Source organism: Cygnus olor, chromosome 21 (assembly GCF_009769625.2).
Source record: "Cygnus olor isolate bCygOlo1 chromosome 21, bCygOlo1.pri.v2, whole genome shotgun sequence".
Lineage (NCBI taxonomy): Eukaryota > Metazoa > Chordata > Aves > Anseriformes > Anatidae > Cygnus > Cygnus olor.
This window is the reverse complement of record NC_049189.1, coordinates 2652248-2670397: the sequence shown is the minus strand read 5'-3', so window position 1 is coordinate 2670397 and position 18150 is coordinate 2652248. Positions and strand designations below refer to the sequence as shown.

General features: G+C 57.0%; 1 protein-coding gene across 2 annotated transcripts; it reads right to left on the bottom strand.

The window, feature by feature from the left end:
• Positions 1-7303: 7303 nt before the first annotated feature.
• TMEM240 (transmembrane protein 240) lies at positions 7304-17848 on the bottom strand. 2 transcript variants are annotated; one of them, XM_040533683.1, is made up of 4 exons: positions 17641-17848; positions 17307-17413; positions 10924-11132; positions 7304-9780 (listed from the first exon to the last, which is right to left on the bottom strand). In XM_040533683.1, the coding sequence occupies exons 1-4, from the start codon at positions 17695-17697 to the stop codon at positions 9632-9634; spliced, it is 522 nt and encodes a 173-aa protein (XP_040389617.1). In that variant the 5' UTR covers positions 17698-17848; the 3' UTR covers positions 7304-9631. The 2 variants fall into 2 exon arrangements, with proteins under 2 accessions (XP_040389617.1, XP_040389616.1); XM_040533682.1 differs by lacking the exon at positions 17641-17848 and having other exon boundaries at positions 17307-17575.
• Positions 17849-18150: the final 302 nt, after the last annotated feature.

The following is an 18150-nucleotide window of genomic DNA, read 5'->3' as shown; positions in this document are numbered from 1 at the left end:
CATGCCTCTTCCTTGCTCATATCTCTGCCTGGCATCTCTCCTTGCTCTCCTGTTGTCACCCCTTCACACTCCGTGTTACAGAGGCATATTAACCGGGATGTGCAGCTGCACCTGGTTAGCTTGGGGTCAACACTCAGGAAAAGCTGCTGCTGTGCCGTGGGTTGGTTGATAAGCACTGGGACTCTCCTTGTGATGCAGCTGCACAGCCTGGCTGCTCTCTGTGGTCTGTGTTTGACCTCCTGCAGGGTGGCGGCAGAGCCAGCCTGCACTGCTGCATCCCCAGGGACTAAAAGCTCCGGAGCTTGACTCCTCTGTGCTGAAACACTAAGCGTCCCCAGCCCAAGAGCTTTTATCCTCTTCCAGCGTGGCTTTGTTTAATAACCACACACGTTCCCTGGATCACTGAAGGTTAGCGGGCCTGCACTGGAGCAACCGGGACTTGAAAGCACCACTCAAGATGCTAGATAGCCCTTGAGGCGTTACTGATCTCCAGCAGGAGCTGCTGCTCCCCAGCTTCTGTGTCTGTTCAGACCGTACAGCCCACAGGGCTTTGTTTGCTTTCTCCAGCCAGGCACTTGCTGCTACAGCTAGTCTGGGAGCAGCCCTGGGTATTTTTCCCCTCAGGTCACTCAGTTCTCTCTTCAGGGTGAGTAGGCAAGGCTTAGTGAGGCTATCTGGCGTGCAAACATCTCCAGTGGGGTGTGAAGGGAGGGAGATGTGAGTGGGGCTTTTTTTTTTCCTACTGGCTGCTGCCACCAAGCTGCTGTTGCTGTATGAGTCTTGCTTCATTTCTGGAACAACGGAGAAACGCGACATTGGCAAATCATGAAGACAAGCCTGTCTTGATCAGATGACATTTGGTCTGTCTGTTCACATATAACGGGCAGGTCAGAAAATCTTGTGATGTCTTTTCCAAGGTTGAACTGGATTTGAACTCTGCTCCGCTCCCAGTCCCCTTCTGTAACTCCGCTGTGCAAGCACATTTGTCTGACCTAATTCTGTGCCCTTGAGTACCTTGCTGAGATGTTCTCCTCCGACAGGAACTGACAGCAGCCTCAGCTGTGCCCATTTCGCTGGTGCTTGTTTCTGAGCTCGCAGAGATGCAGACTGACACAGCCCGGGAGCTGCTCACCAGGGCCTCGAGGCAGGCAGCCTCGTGGGGCACCGGGAAGCAAACAGCGCTTGAGGCTGCCACCCTTCGCTGCCCTGGGCTGCCAGCTCTCAAAATGGTTCTCTGGTACCTTCCCTGGATGCTAAGGGAGAACTGGAACCTGCATTTCAGGAGCTGGTAAGGCCGGGTGTCCTACAGCACCAGCATGGGCCCAGGCTATGGGGAGGGAGGAATCACCACCTAAATGGAAACCATTTATTTTATGTACTGAATGTCTGAAATAAACTTGAACGTCATTTTTTTCTCTCCTTCAGCCTAGCTGTAGCAGTACTTCAGACCACTGATTTACTGGGGAATTAGCTATTCTAGGCTCTCCTCAGCCTAATAAGTTTTCACTAGAATTATCTTTCTGCTAAGCCCCGGGAGATGGAAGGGAGGTAAGCAGAGCCGCTGTCAGCGAAAAAAGCCTTGCTAATGAATTAGGTGACGGAGCGGTCTGCTAACGTGCAACTAAACCTTGAATTGTGGCTTCCACCTTTGATACTTTTCCTCCCTTCAATAATCACCTCCACGAAGCACAAAGGGAGCTGAGAGGGGAGAAAAAAAAAAAGCTACTCTGCCTCGTCCTTACGCTGATTGCGCTTTTGCTGATACAAATTTCTGGGAGGAGAATCCTGCTGAAGAGGTGTGTGAGAGCAGTTGCTGCCTCAGCTGTTTCGTGCGGTTCCTCCTTCAGCGTGCACCGGGTTCCTGCGTGGCGCGGAGGGACGGCAGAGCTCCTCACGCAGCGCTGATCCGTGCCGCTGTGCTGTGCTGTCCTGGTGTGTCGCAGGCTTGGGGGAACACGGGCTGGAAGCAGGCTCTGGTAGCAAGGCAGGGGCTGACCCACGGGTTCTCACTTTGCACGGGTACACGAAAACATCCCAATGAGGTTTCTAAGGGCTTTTAATGGCCTCGGTTGCCACCAGTCCTTACCTCAGCTTTGCTGCGTGGTCTTTAAATGGATGGGGAGAGTCTGGCGTGAGGAACAGCTGGGTGCTTTGGGGAACTCAGGTCCATGCTTCGATGAAAGCCTGGTCCTGTGTGTCTCCACCTCCTTGATGTGCTCTCCAGGCTTCATCAGGAACGGGTGGCAGGCCCTCGTGCAGCCCTGGAGCGAGTGGAAATCCCAGGAGCTGACCACTTTGGGGCTCACTTTTATTCTCTGCGTGTGTTCCCCTGCCATAGCCCCCTGGTAGACCTGCGTCTGAGAGGCTTCGTGGCTCACCATGCAGGTCCCCGGCCGCCTGGCTGTGTCCTCACCAGCCTGCAGCAGCCGTAGGTGTCAGGCCTGGAGGTGCTGCTTTTGTCAGGGCTGTCGCTTCGTTCTGCATCTCCACGGGAATTAAAGCTCCATCTGTGCTCTCTCACGCTCACACATTGCTCTTCCTTCCTTCTCATCGCGTGCTGTGGGTTGCTGGACCAAGCCAGCTTTCTCGGCATGTCCCAGCACCGGCTACCACCGGCTGCTCACAGGGAGTGCAACAGGGCGGGAGCACAAAGGCCACCAGGCGCTGTCCAGCTCCTGCCTCGCCACAGGTGTAAATGTCGGGCATTTTACAAAATCAGGAAGTCTGGTGTGCTGTCAGCCCACGGGATGAACAATGGCCCCGCGGAGGTGGCACCCAGCGAGCTATTTGTTAGCACTCCGCACGGGGAAAGAGATAGGCTGGCAACCCCAGGCTGAGGTTATCTCCTATCCGTGACACGGGGTGAGTTATGAGCTAATGGCACTTTATTAAAATAGTATTTTGTATTGGAGAGCAAATCTAAGAGCAGATGGATTAGCAAGCAATCCATCACTCCCCATCTTTGCCACTGCCAGCTGAAACGCCTTCTCTGTGCTTTGGCATTACAGCTGGGAGACAGATTTATAATGTGGTCATCTATCTAGTCTCAGATGCCATCCAGCCGAGTATTTACTTCTGCCACCAGGCTGCTTTGCTCAGCACCTCTTCCAGCGAGCACCAGCAGAGGCTGGGTGCCTGGTGAAGGGCAGGTACGGCTCAGCTCCTGCTGTGAATGGCCTGGGATGGCAAATCCTTGCTGCCTCAATTCCTCTTTTCCCCGATTCCCTGGGGGTGCACAGCCTTCCCAAATCTTGGTGATGTCTTCCAGGACACGGCATTCCCTGGCACGAAGCCCTAGCAGCTCTACCAGGCTCCACGCCACGATCACGTTACAAGATGTGCAGAGGGGAGCAGCACCTGGGTGGCCCAGAGAAGTCCCCAGGCAGTCCTCCAGCTCTTCCATCTCCAATTATTCTCACCCCAGCACAAGTCAGACCGTTTTTCCCCATTCCAGGCCATTTTTTAGCCTATGCTGCTGTCAGGCCCATGACAACACCCATTTCCCTGCCTGCATTTTCCTCTCTTGTGGCGCATAATCCAGGGAATCGCGCAGCCCTTCTCCACAGACCAGCTTTCTCCCACCCCATTGCAGCCACGCTTGCACCCCCTCTCCTCGCTCAGCCCCCTGCCCTTCCCATCCCACTCCATTCAAAGGGTTGGAAAACAAAAAACACTCGGATGCAAAACATGCAAAAAGAATATTTTACTGACAAACAGCAAAGGACGGGCTTAGTTTCCGGAGCGGAACTGGTCACCTACTGTACAAACATATTACTGGAAGGGAAGGAATGGCTGATTTACGCTCACTCGTTGACCCAAATAAAATCACAGTGTGCTTTTTCTGCTGCCTCCCCCACCCCAAGCTCTCAGCGCCTCCAGCTGCTCCGGGACCTCCCTTAGCTCAGGCACAGCGCTGCCACCGCTGGAGAGAACGAACTACGGGTGACATCTACCCGTGCAGGTGTGTTTAATAAAAAATTAACCATTATTGCTTTTCACCCACAGTAGAGATTATTCTAGGATTGGACTCAGAGCAGAGTGCAATCTCTCTGTTGTCATCAACTCACGGTGTACCTCTCCCTGTTTGATGCATGCAAAAAGGGGTTTGAAAAAAAAGGAAAGAAGGATTAACAATCAGGGAAAACAGCACTCTGGGTTCTGCTCTTGTGTTCTTGCTGCAGAGCACTCCCGAAAAAGTCTTACTAAGCTGCCCTGCCCTGGTCCATGCGAGCTGAGGGTGCCCAGGGCGCAACCCCACGGTCCCAGCATCACCTCCCCATGGAAGCCCCAGGGATGAAAACCAGCACCCCCACGGGAAAGGGATGAGTCCAGGTGAGCGGGAGGTGCTTGGGAAGAGGAACAGGCTCTGTGCAACGAGCACAGCACAGCACACACACATGAACACACGGCCGGTTCGCGGCAAGCTGGCAGCCCGGACACGCTGTGGAGCAGCTCCTTCCCTGCCCACCTTTTCCCACTCCTCTGCTTCTTTCTCCTTGGCTCCAGCAGCCCATGTGCATAGAGGTCACAGGCCTGGCATTTTATTCTTTTTTTTTTTTTTTACGTTCACTTGCTTCTTTATGCCCTCCTGGCACCGCAGTGAGCTGGGCTGGCCTGAGAGGACACCTCGTCTTTGCTCCATCCCACGGTAGGACCACCAGTCCCCTGTCCCTTCCCATCCCACAGTGCCCAGACTGTAAGAGCAACGTTTCCACCGTGCCTGTCCCCTACTCTACATCCCATCCCCTGTCACTGGAAGACACATCTGTTTCACCTGCATGCTCAGGGTAAACACTTTTTGCCCAAATGTCTTTCTGCTTCAACCGCATGCACTAATAATAGAAGTACTTCTGCCTTTTACCTCTAGAGATGCTCTGGGAGCTTCTGTTGCCTGCTTCTACCTTCAAAGCCCTCCTGACACAGAAGAACCCCACAGTTCCTCCGTGCTCAACCCCCACATCATCAGTGCCCTGCTGGGTGTGAAACTGCTGTGGGGAAGCTGGCTGGAAGCGAAGTTTGAGGTGAGATTGGGGTCTCCCCGGGTCACTCAGCACCTGGAAGCCTCCAGCCTCCGTTTGGGGCAGTGAAGGCTGAGCACGGTCCTCCCTTCTCCCTGGGAAATGGTGCTGCCCAGCGGGGGGATGAGGTTGGATCAGGACCGCTCGGCTGGTCTGTACCACATACGGATGGCTTTTGAGGGTGTCCGAGGAGACCCCACACCCTCTCTAGGCAGCCCGTGCCAGCGCTCTGGCACCCACACAGCACCAAAGGGCTTCCTGATGTTGAGAGGGAACCCCCCCCCATGGTCCAGTTTGTGCCTGTCACCTCTTGTCCTGGCCCTGGGCACCGCTGGAAAGAGCCTGGCTCTGTCCCCTCCGCGCCCACCTTCAGGTATTTCTGTGTGTGAATATCACCCCTCAGCCGTCTCTTCTCCAGGATGAAGAAACTCTCAGCCTGGCCTCACAGGAGAGATTCTGCTCTCCCTTCATCATCTTAGTGGCTCTTTTTAGTATCCTTTTTTATTGGGCATTCTCCTCTCCCAGCTGAGTGCAGCTGGAAAATGAGGTAGAGCCTAGCAGTGAGCGTGACTAAAACCACCCCATCGTCCTGTGAGGCCTGGGACGTGATTCTGGGCTCTCTTCTGCCCTTCTGCAGCTCACAGGTCGATGCTGCCAGACACTTGATGGGCCAGGAGATGTGTCCTGCACCGTCCCTGGCTGGTTCGAGGGCTAGCAGAGAGGGAAGGGGACACGGCATTTAGCCGGCTGGTACCACAGGAGCCTCCTTCCCAAAATGTTCCTCAGAGGGAAGGGCCCTTCGCCTTGTGCCACAGCTGCAGGCTCTGGGCCTGCTCTGGCCCCACCCGAAATCCCACCGGTGGTGGCCCTGGGCTCTCCCCTTCCCTCTCTTGTGGCAAGGTGAAAATCTGTTGGCTGCTCCCTCCCTGCTTCCCGTAGGCCCACAGGCTGGGTTTGACATTTCGCTGCCCCCAGGGACCTCCCTGGGGCACGGGATTATCCAACAGTGCTGGAAAGCAGCTGCTCGAATTTGGGAAGCAGCTGCTGGGTGACACGACGGCTGGCACCAGCCTCTGTGTGCCCCCCCACCTGCCTCTCCACACCTTCCCTTCACAGCAGAGCCCGGACAGCACCAAGCACCCCGTCTGCGTGCCAGCGGCCAGGCCCGGGCTCATGGCACCAAAACCGCAGGAGAACATTTGCAGCGCCAATCCCAGCTCTGGAGGATCGTCACGTACAGACTCAAGTGCTGCCTCTGCTCTAAAAATATCCCCTCGTGAGGCGGCGCAGAATTCCCCCCGCCGCCCAGTGCTGCAGAAGCCTCCCTCAAAGCATCTGGCGGACGAGTGCTGGGACGTGGCGCGCACGTCCTGACCTTGTTGTGCCAGCTCCCTGATGCCAAAGTCGCTTTTCTCCCTAGCTGAACCCTTTTCGTTTGGGGTTGTTGCTGGGTTTTGGTTTGTTGTTGTTGTTGTTTCGGTCTGTTTTTTGTTTCTTGAAGAACTGGATCAGAGGCAAGAGAACGACAAACAAGTCAACACTAGTACACCTCAGACAATTAAACAAGGGGAAAACACCCCCACACCCAGACGAAAGCAAAACGAACACATGCACGAGGAAAGGAGACGGAGCAACAGCAGACTTCACGGTAGCGACCTCACGGGGGCAGAGGAACGAGAGACCACGACGTCGACATCGCTGGCGAGGCTCACACCTCACGAGGACACAGGGGGACACGGAGACAGGAGCGCTCGTCTCGAGCACGGAGTGAGCAGGAGCTGCTCAGGGTATTGTCCCAGCGCCAGGCACGGGCTGGTGCCTGCCCCATAGGATCACATCTGCAGGAGCTTCCTGGGATCAAAGCTCCTCGTGCCCCTCGTGCTGGCTGCTCGAGATCGCCCTTGCACAAAAGATGCACCAGATCTCTTGGGTCAGGAGCAGGGCCTGGCCTTACTGCACGGGAAGGCATTTTCGCCCCTTTTTTATTATGGGGGAGCATCAATGGCCTCCCCAGGGTGACCCCGCTGGTTTCGTGTGTCCTGAACCCTGATCTATGAGGGGGCTGGTTTCAATGGATTTAAGAGCAGTGAATTGCTCCCAGTAAATCTGATTGCACTGAGAGTATTTTTTTGGGTTTGTTTTTTGACTAAATGTAAACAAAAGAGAGGCTCACACAGTGATAGCTGCAGCCACAGCAGATTAGAAAAATCTGTTCTTAAACCACGGGAAAATGCACCATGTACAACTTTTTTTTTTTTTTTCTCTTCCAGAGCCTCATCTTTTTCCTCTGAAATTCTGGTGTGGATCAGACTTGACCAATGTGAGCTGTCACTTCACTCTCTCCAGCTGTAAGTTTCCTATTTAATGATATTTCAACCACGGTCTGTTGCTACAGCAGCGCAAAGCCAGACATGCAATGCAGTCTGAGTTTAGATCACTGCCTTAAGCCTCTCTTGTGGGATGCACCAGATAGAAAGATTATTTAAAGGTATTTTTTCGTTTTGGTTTGGTTTTATTTCTTTCCCCGTAACTTGTTCCAAAGACTTAGCATTTTTCCTTATCACGATGGAACTCTCTCCCCTGCAAAACCTTGCCCCATCTTCAGCTCAGAGCTGAATACGTGTCCGTGACATGAACCTGTTGGATAACGCAGTGCCCAGATTTTGCTGTCAGCTGAATGTGTGCCAGCACACAAGGGCAAACGCAGCAGCTGCTTGGCCAGCTCTCTGGCACCAGCACCCCACAGAGGTGAGCATCTTCTGCCACTGCAGGATGCGCCCCTAGGGTTAAACGCACAAAGCTCGTACCATGAAGCCTTGTGTCTTTTGGAAAGGAGCTGCATAAGGAAAAAAGTCATTCCTTGGAGGCTAATAGGTGGCTGCAGACGTTGTGGAAGTCCTGAATGACAGACGGTCAAGCAGACAGACACGAGTACAGACTGGGCAACTAGTTAGGCCCAGACAGAAACTGGGACGCCGAGACAAGAGGCACCTGGAACAGCAAAGGTGGGAATGGCAGAGAGCAGCTGTGGGTGGCTCTTGGCCAGCTTTGGGGCTTGTAAATAATAAAACTGATCCTGGGCATAAGAAAAAAAAAAAAAGGCAGAGAAGCTGGGGAACGGAGGAGAGAGCCGGGGGTCACTGTGCCCTTTTCCCCCCACCGACATTGCAACCAACAACAGGAGGCCATTGGCAGAGCCAAGGGATTCAGAGAACAAACCAGCAGCTTCTGACAACGCTCATCATCCTTTCATTCTGGATGTTTTCCTCATTTCAACACAAGCCCGCTCAATGCAAAATGAGGAACAAAGGAGAAACGAGTGGGATGCAGGGCCACCACCTGAACTTCTTGAGTCCAGACTCTCCCTCCCTCCTGCCCTCCTCGCTCCCTCTGCCCCTGTAAGCAGCAGGACCACACCAACACTGCCTGGTACATTTTTGCCTCTCCCCCAACAGATTCCAGCTGCTCTGGGATGCAGACACCACCACAATGGTGCCTGAGGCCTTTCTCCAGCAGCCCTCCTTCGGGCAGCTCTTCAGGAGGTCTCTGGATGCAGAGAGTGGTTTCGGACACTCGATAACTACACTGAAACCCGCACCTAAGCTGCGACCAGGGGAAGCAAAGGCATAAAACATGTCGGAACATCCTCATAATTTGACTTAAGCTGTTACCGGGGCATTTGACATGGTGGGTGAGTTTGGCTCCGGGCCCGCATCGCTGTGTTCCTCCAGCCAAGCCCACCTCGCTGCTACGTGCTTTATGCAGCTGAGGGGGGCTCAGGGTGCAGGCCAGGTCTAATGCCACTCAGATCCAGATACTTCTCCATCAGGAGCAACTCCTGATCAGCTCCTCTCTGACCCTGGAGAGGAACACCAGCAAGGTGCCACCAACACAAAAGTGGTGTGAAGCAGCCCGGTCGAATGGGTGACCCCTCATGGTGCTGCTCCCCTGGTAGGAAGATTTCTTGGCTTGCTTAAGGCAGGTTTCAGCACACAGCAATGCAAAGAACAACTCCATTATATATTCCCAGGACTTCGTTCCCCCACAGCAATGCCCAGAGGCACGAACCAACGCAAAGGGACCCTGCCTTCCCAGCTAGCTGGCAGGAGGCCCCATCCACACCTGGTACCATTCTAGCAAACGAAGGAACAGAGCAGAGCAAAACCAAACCAAAGGACCAAAGAAACAGGGGACTTTTAGCTCTCGGATGAGAAACTGCATCTTCTTCGTGTTGTCCCACCTCCATACCCTCGGCCAACATTCCCCGTAGGGTAGCTGGATGTGCAGGACAGCCATGAATGCCGGGAAAAGAGGGTTGAAAGTATAATGCAAATCTCTTTTCTCGTTTTTGTTTGTTTTCGTTTGTCTGCTTTTTACATATATACACAAGTCTGACAATAAAATGTGGAACACAGTGCAATGTCTTGGCTGCGTAGCATCCAGGACTGGCTTAGTTGTGCATCGTGGCGTGCCACAGGGACACACAGGATGGATAAATAAAATTATGTCCTCGGCTGGCTTCCATAGAGGAGCAAACTAGGAGCTGTTCCCCTGGAAGAAGAGCAAAGTCCTCTTTAAAACCTCACTGCAGTCTCTGGAGGAGAAGGCATTCCTCAGAGGTGCCGCGGGCTAGGGTGCCCGTTATGGTACAGCTTCTGTTTGATGTGCACCATGTTCCCAGTCGCCTCCTCGTACTGCCTGTGGTGACGTTTTCTGAACTCCTTTAAGTTACAAAATTTTGGAATCCAAGACCAGGAATTGTCTGGAAGGCAGAAAGGAGAAGGAAGATGAGATATTACAGGAACGCTGAGACCCACGTTCTCCTGCCTGACCTCTCACAGAACCACGGCACGGCTGAGGTTGGCATGGACCTTTGAGTCCATCCCGTCCAACCCTCTGCTCAAGCAGGTCCACCCGGAGCAGGCTGCTCTGCACCACGTCCAGGTGGCTTTTGAGGCTCTCCAAGGATGGAGACTCAGCTCCCAGACCTGGCGCTGGGCAGGCAGCGGGGCACACAGGGACTGTGCCTTCGGCTGGGGAAATGCCAGTGGCACAGACAGCCCCGCTTCAGGAACTGCTCGAGCAGGCTGCAGGGATTAGGGAAGGCTAATGAGAAATTAATATCGTTTTGATTGGAGTTTTTAGAAAGAGTCAGTCCGCTTCCCTAATTAGAATTTCTTATAGCTTTACAGATAAATCTTCCCGCTGCTCACTCTCCTTCTCCTCTACGTTGTAGTTTAACAGACACCCTCGCTCAGAGTGTGATTTACAGGGACACCGATTACGGAACAGGATGCCAAGCCATTCACTACTTTTAATAGCATTTCTGCCTTTTCCCCCTCCAGCAGCAAAAGCCCACAGGATGGGAGGCTGAGGGAGCAAGGCTTGCACATGCTGGTCATCCTCAGGGTGCTGGCTCAGGATGCTGAGCTTACTCATCCAAGGCTGAAAACACCTGGCACATCTGGAACAGTGATGGAGATGGGGAAACCTCTGCTGATGTGGCCGTGATGCAACACAAGCATCTGCCCTTGCCATCACTTTGTCTCAGGTTCCTACAAACACCACGAGGCTCCACTGCATACACACGTGCCTGGCTGCAAACTGTGTGCACAAGAAAATCCAGATTTTGTGCAAGTTGGACATACTCTGCCCACATGTGCAGACATACAACCACAGGCTGCCAGCCTGCAGCTCCCCATCACTCACCCCTTTGCTTCATGCTTTCCAGCACAGAGCCCTCCAGGCTCCTCAGGTGCCCGCTCCCACCTAAACACTCCTGCCCACAGGAGAGGGCTGGGATGGGATACAGCTGTGCCAAACCCACAAGGATCAACCGGAACCAGACACCGGGAGGCTGGTGCCCAGCATCTCAGCCTTACAGGGCCCGTGGGGCTGCACTTACCATACCGCCGGCTGGTTCTCCAGGCTCGCACCGCGTAGTGCAGAACCCCGTCCATCCAGACCAGAAACCAGCTTATACAAAAGCCCAGCAAAAGTCCCAGCATCAGATCAATCTCTTGCTTCGTTACATTGTCAGTCACAAAGTAATTCTCCGAGGAGTCCACCACTGACTGATCCCCATCATACGGAATAACATAATGGACGTGATGCCTGTTGCAGGGAACAGAAACAAGGAAAAGCATCAGAGGAGAAGAGCAAAGTACATTTTTCCATACAGAACCTGCCTTTTGTGGCCGGGGGCTGGCTGAACACTGCTCCTTTGCTGTCCCACCAACATCCCTGGGATGAGCAGTGCTGTCTGGCACTCTGTGCTCATGTTAGCAGAAGAACTGGCAGAAAACGAAGCAGCAAAGCCCGGATCCCCGAGCCTGGAGCTCATGTTGCATTCCTGACACAGGCTGCCTGTGCCCAAGCTCATCATCTGTAACACTGCAGACCATGCTGGGGACAGCCCGAGGCTGCAGCGGTCGCTCCCCAGGGGCACGGAGGGCAGCACAGCGTCTGTTCAGTGGCAGAGGTCAGCAAGGCCTCGCTCCTGACAGCACACAGGGTCCGAGCATGTGGCCACCACACGCGGCCTCGCAGGGGTCCCAGCAGGCCCAGAGAACAAGGAGAAGCACATCTCCCACCTACCAGAGCAGAGAACACTGGAGCCATGGAGGAGGCACCAGAAAGCCAGCCTTAAATTCATCCTGACAGAGAGACCTGTGAGGTCCAAGATGGCCTCACGGTCCCTCACTGCGTGACTGGGGGACGCAGGTTTCCCTCAGCCGTTCAGGTCGCTCAGCACATACAGGGTCCCCACAGCCGTCCTGGTGCTGCACAGGGTGTGCCACCAGCACTGCCGCAGGGACGGGTGCTCAGCAGCTCAGCCCCCCCCCCCCCCCCCCCGCGCTGCCCCCTGCCACCCCCAGTGCAGCACCCGCAGGCACCGCGCGCGGGAGAGGAGGCGATCCCCGGAGGCCTCTGAATATGCATGAGGTGCAGGTTGCTCGATAATCACGCCTGAGAAACGTCCAAATATTTACACAAACAAACCTCTGCTCAGAGGAACCTACCGAAAACAGCCCTCAGCTCCGCAGCGGCTGCGCCAGAGGCACCGGCTCCCTGCAGAGCAGGGCCTGTGGGTCTGGGGCCATTCCTGGCGCCAGGAGGCAGGGGGAAGGCCACGATGCCCAGCTAGATGTTCCCTCACCAGGCAGGGAGCAGAGGCTGTGTGAGGGAGGGCTCCCAAAAGGGAGCTCATTCATGGACGGGAGGGCTCCCGTTGACTTCAGGGACACGGCCCAGCAGCTGCGCAGGAGGGGAAGACAAGCCTCACACACCACCAGGGACACCTGGCAGGTCCTCAGCTTGCTCCCTTTTGCTTCTTGCAGCAGGGAAACAGCCTGGGGACCAAGTCCGTGAGCACCTCCACAAGTGTGGCCTCCTTGAAATGCCCGGGAACTCGAGTGTCTCAATGGGAGCTGCTGTGCATCCCCTCTGTGACGCCATGTCACAACCCAGAGCTGCCACAAGCCCGCCCATGCAGAGCGTCGCTACCACAGCCAGCTCTCGGGTGGAGAGGAGAAAACTTCCCTCACACACCAAGCACAGGCCCACTCCTGCTGCTGACCCCTCTCTGTGCCTGAGGTGTTTTCTAGGGAGCCCTGCCCCGGACACCAGGCAGCAGCAGGAGCCTGGCACTCCTTTGTGTCCCCTTCTCCATGCAGGGGGCTCTGTCCCCAAAGCCCAGTGACTTCAGAGGGGTGGAGAAGGGGGACAGCCCTACAGAAGTTCTCTGTTGCAGCTCAGTCCCCGGGGACATTGCAGGAGCGATCCGGAGGCACCGGAGCATTGGCACAGCGAGTTATTAATAGAGCACAGAGGTCCAGGGTCCCCACCGCACACCGAGGGAAATGGAAACTGGAACGTGGCCTGGATGGCTCTGGAGGCCGGCTCCAGGCAGGGAAGGCATCACCCTGAGCTGAGCACGGCGTGGGTGCGGGCAGGAGGGGTCCACGCCAGCAGAGGTTGTGACAGGGAGGCTGGAGGGAGGGAGGCAGCGCTGGGAGCTGGTGCCTCTGGCCTTGTGCTCAGAAATGCGGCCGTGTGTGGCCACTGACAGCACTGAGCAGGAAAGGCACTGTGTGGGATCGCCCTCTGAAGCAGGAGGGGCTGGTGGTCACCAGCTCTTCTGAAGCAAGGGGACTGGGTTTGCTGCTCCGTCCCCAGGTAGGCAGCACCCGGGGAGAAGCTGGAGCTGCTGGACCCAGGGAGCAGTGGCTGTGGCTGTGCACATCTGCTCTGGCTGCAGCCTCCCTGCCCCTTCCCAGCCCTCGTGATGGGGGAGAGCTCCTCCACCCCCGGGCAAGCCGTGCACGAAGCCCTGAGTGCGGCCGTGCCGGAGCAGAGCCGTGGCCAGCCTGCCTGGGACGTCTCCCTACGGAGCTGCCCAAAGCGCTAATGTCCCTTCCAGTGACCTTGCGAGCGTGCTGCCTGCTGCAGCCCAGGCACAGCACTGGAGCCCTTCAAAAAGCACTGCTGCTCAGGATTTTGGGGGGAACGAGGCTTAACCTGCCTCTCTGGCCATCCCCGAGGCACAGCCACCAAGGCACGCTGTGACAGGGGCTGCAGGAGGCACAGAGCCTCCGTTCTGCTTCCCTGCCTGACCTTGCAGCCTCTCCCCAAACATGCCAAGCAGCCCAGCTCCTCGCAGAGCACAGCCAGCAAAGCCGGTCTGCAGTGGCATGGGTGGCACCACCACAATGGTGAAAGCATCTTCCTGAGACCCTTCACCCTGCAGCAGCTCCCGGGAGCCCAGGGGAGGCCTGGTGGTCTCCAGCGCAAGGCAAGGAGCACCCCCAGCCTCCCAGCACAGAGGATCTGGGGACAGAGAGGTCTAAGGACTTGTTTCGAGCGGCTGGGAAAGGACGAAACAGAGCAAAAACATCACGTTTTGGTGCTCAGGTTTTGCCTGGGAGACTTTGCCTGGGAAGGACAGACTCGCCCAAGGTCACCCAGAAGGTCGGTGGCAAGGAGAAGGCTGCAAGGCCGAGCTCCTGAGGTCCCTGCCCTGTCCCAGGCAGGGAACTCCCAAGGCCCCATGCTGCTGCGATGGGTCTGAGCTCCACGCAGGTGTCGTCTGCTCTCCCCAACTCACCCGGCCGCCACGGACGCCCTTTGGTGATTTTCCTTTGCATGACATCACCCAGCTCCTGATCCGCTGCCAGCCTCCTGCTTCCAGAGAGGACCCTTTCTTTCCTGGCTGGGACAGAGACGTTCGGAGCGGGGCAGCACCACGCTTCTGCGGCCCTGGAGCTGGTGCAGCCCGAGGGGGTGGGACCCCCCAGCACGGAGATGTGGCCACCCTGAGGATCTGCGGGGACAGAGGGGACTTCCCTGCACCAGGACCAGCTCTCAGATGCGACCCTCGCCCCTTCTTCCTCTAGCGGGTGCTCAGCACTGGCTCAGCACCAGCACCAGGTGCCCTGACACTGTGCTGATGCTCTCGCTCCGTGCACCATCATCACGCCAGCTTCCCTTGGCAAGCAGCCGGCAGGGCTCTGCCCTCTGCTTCGGTGCCCTTTGGACATCACCACCCCACAGACCACAGACCGGCAGCCACAGCAACCTTGGCCACCCGTCCCTGGCACCGGGCAGGAGAGCAGGCCGTGAGCTCGTGGTCCTCCTGGCAGTGTCCAAGCCCCATAGCCATGGGCAGACACCAAACTCTTGGCACCTCACAGCATTCCCGAGCTCCCTCTGACCTCCTGCAGCCAGCGAGAGGCCACAGCTCCCCTCTGACCCTACAAAGCACCCGCCAGGACCCAGCATGGCTGGGTCACCCTCGCCTGAACACTGTTCCACCTTGCTGCTGCCAGAAGGTGCCGAGAAACAGCTTCAGTCTGAAGCGGCCCTGCTGACTTGACCCCAGGGGGACGTGCGTGACACAGACCAGCCCTGCCGTGATCAGCCCCTCAGACGGGCTGGGTTTTCTTCCCCAAAAGTCTCAACGCCAGGAATTCTCCCCCTGTACCAGCACACCCAGTGCTCAGGAACACGGGCAGCCAAGGCACGGCCCCCAGCCGCAGGAGATGAGTGCCCCATGGGGCAGGGCTGGCAGAGGGATTTGGGGGAAGAAGCAGGCAGGGTGCACTCCTTTCGCTTGGGACCCTCGCAGCCAGGCAGAGCCCAGGGGAAGGCAGATCCCCGCCTGCCAGCAGGGACCCCAGCCCTCACACAGCCCGGAGAGCCCTCTGAGGAGGCTCCAGCATGTCGGGTGACCCCAGCGAGCCCAGAGCCACCAAAACGTTCCTCCCTGCCCGCTGCGCTGAGCTTCGGGCAGCCCAGGGAACCCCAGCATCAACAGGAGGCCCAGGGCTGAAGCCTGGGCTTTTTCGCTGGGGTCTCGCAGGGGTGAGGTGGGACAGAGAGCCCGCAGCACGCCGAGCAGTGCCTGCTCCCTCCTCCAAGGTCTCCCTTTGATTATCAGCATGGTAAGAGCCCTTTGCCAGGCCCTGGTGCTGCTGTGCTCTGGGATGTGTCCCCGCCTGGACCAGAGCTGATGGCTGGGGCTGCGTAAACAGGGCGCTGTGCTCAGAGCACGGGGGCAGCTGCAAAGAGGCCGAGGCGCGTTGGGCATCAGCCGCCTGCAAGCCAGAGGAAGCACCAAGCGCAAGAGTGTGGTGACGGCTGCGCCATCGCTTGCACACCTAAGGTAACTGGTAAACTTCCACCTTTCGCCTCCGTGTTTGACAGTTTGGAAGCTGTTTTGCACACTTTCTAAGAAATGACCTGAGTACGCCCGGGGACAGTGCCATGGCTAATTTATCTGCCTCAACAGCAGCTCTGCAGCCACGCAGGTCGAGGAGTGCCGTGGCCCTGCCACCTCCTTGGCTGTGGGCACAGGGGACACTCAGCCACACCAGTGAGACCTGGCACAGCCCAGCTGCTCCCAGCGATGTTGAAGTATGTTACCAACATCCAATTTTCACCACCACTGAGCACAGCTGTGGCAAGCCAAAAGAAAAATGGGCTGAAGAGGCAGAGGAAAAACTCTTAAACAAGTGAAAAACACCAAAAAGACTCCAAAAAAACTACCCAAGAAAAAGGCAATCCCTACCAAAAGAAGAGGACTTTGTCTACAGCTTTCCCTACTGCCTTTAGCACAGAGGTGCCCAAGGAGCCAGGATTTAGGGGCTCCCCACATCGCTCTGGTCCGGCCGCACGTGGCCCTGGAGGTGCTGCTCGCCCCATCCTTGCTCTTCTGCCACGGGAATCTGCAGAGGAACCGCAGGTGACGGCCACCTTTGGTGAGCACCCTGCGACCCTCCGTTAAGCTTTGCACATCCCAGCCTCTGGCTGCCACAGCGCGGAGGCCGGCGGGACGTGGTGCCTGGGGGGCTGGAGGCTGCTGGCTCCAGAGCGGCTCCAAGAGGACCAGAGCACAGCGCAGGCGCAGGATGTGGCCGGGAGCTCCCCCAGGCTCTCCATGGGCTGGCCCAGCTGCAGGCCACGCAGACGGGCGGTTCTGCACCCGGCAGCGGGCAGCCAGGCACGGGGATGAGGCCTCCAGGTGTGTAGGACGGGGATTATGGAGAAGACCAAAATTTGCCTCCCCAAAACCCAGCGCTCAGGCTCCAACACAGAGCAGCCAAAGCTCACTGAGCACCTCAGCATCGCCCATGGCACAAAGCAGTGCCACTTTAGGGGACTCCAGCATTGCCCAGCAGCCACGTCAGGCATCCATCCAACCCTAAACTTGGGCACAGCCAAGAAGCCGCCCCAATGCTCCCAGGATCGGCCCGGCCACCGGACCTCGCTGTGTCCAGCACCATCACAGCTCTCGGGGGAGAAGCCATAGAGGAGTCAAAGCTGAAGGAAGACCACAGAGCCTCAAAGTGACACCTAGGCAGCAGCAGCACTCCCTCCGGGACACAGAGCCTGGGGGCTCTCCGCACCCTGATCCCCCCAGGCCCCGCAAACCCCCCCCCGAGAAGCGACACGGCCCAGCGGCACCCAAGGCAAAACACCAAGCGTTAAATCGAAGTTACTCACTTTCCGAGGGCTGGCAGGCGCCTGTACACACGCAGGCACACAAAGGAAAACGGGCTTCCAGGCCCGCAGGAAACTCTTCTTCCAGAAAAACAAACAAACCCCCCCCCCACCCCCCCCCACGAGCATGCAGGAGCTGCCAGGGAAGGTGAGACACGGCCGGAATGCAAACATGGGAGCCCAGGCAGCCGGCGCCCTGCCGCTGGCCACCACCTCCCCGCGCCTGCCCGGGGTGTCGGGGTGGGAAGGGGATGGGGCCAGGTGGGAGAGCGGCCGCGGGCCACTTACCTTCCACAGTTGCAGTGACAAACTCGGTCTTCCCCTCTGAGATGCGGTAGGATGTAATTGTGAAATCTGTCCAGCAACGCATTCATGTCCATCAAGCAAGCTATTGCCTGTAAGAGCCCATAACCAAGGCATCTGGTCAACTCTGGATGATGGAATAAAACATTGACTCCAGTTTGATTGCCAGAGACTGAAGCAGTCATAAAGAAAAGAGCCGGGGTGTGTAACGGGGCACGCACACATGCACACACGCGCGGAGGTGCACAGGCTGAGGGACAGCGCGGGGCTGGGGGGGGGGGGCGGAATGGAGGGGAGGGAAAGAAGCGAAATCTCTTACCATAACGATAGAGGCGCCCAGGATCATGAAAATCATGGTGTTTGCATTCATGGACATCAAGGGGGAATTGCCGGAGGTCGGGTCCGTCCGCCCCCAGCCCGCGGAGGGCGAGCGGCGGCCGCGCTATTCCGCAGCGCGCAGCCCGGGGTGCATCGCGCTCGCTGCGGTGCGGCGGGGGGCGGCGGGGCTGCGGGGAGCCCCCCGCACACCCCCCACTCCCCCGGGGCTCCCTCGCCCTGCCCGATTGCTTTTCCTTTTTTATTATTATTATATATATATATTTTTTATTATTATTATCTTGATTATTTTTTTTTTTCCTAGGACGAACGGGACAGGCAAAAATAAATGATAATAATAAGGCTGAGGATAATAAGAATCCCAAATCCGCTTCCCCCGCGCAGCCGAGGGAGGTGCGCCACGGCTCCGGGAGCGGGCACAAGCACAGCCCTTCATGCAGCAACTGGAGAGCCAGCCAGCCGGAGCCGGGGGGAGGCTGGGGGAGGAGGAGGC

Excerpts from the sequence above, each read along its gene's own strand:
- TMEM240 (XM_040533682.1), bottom strand. The coding sequence starts at position 17,506 with ATGACTGCTTCAGTCTCTGGCAATCAAACTGGAGTCAATGTTTTATTC. Across the intron at positions 11,133-17,306 it reads TGTCACTGCAACTGTGGAAG|GCATCACGTCCATTATGTTA; the intron begins GTAAGTGGCCCG and ends TCCCTGCAACAG. Across the intron at positions 9,781-10,923 it reads GAGAACCAGCCGGCGGTATG|ACAATTCCTGGTCTTGGATT; the intron begins GTAAGTGCAGCC and ends TCTGCCTTCCAG.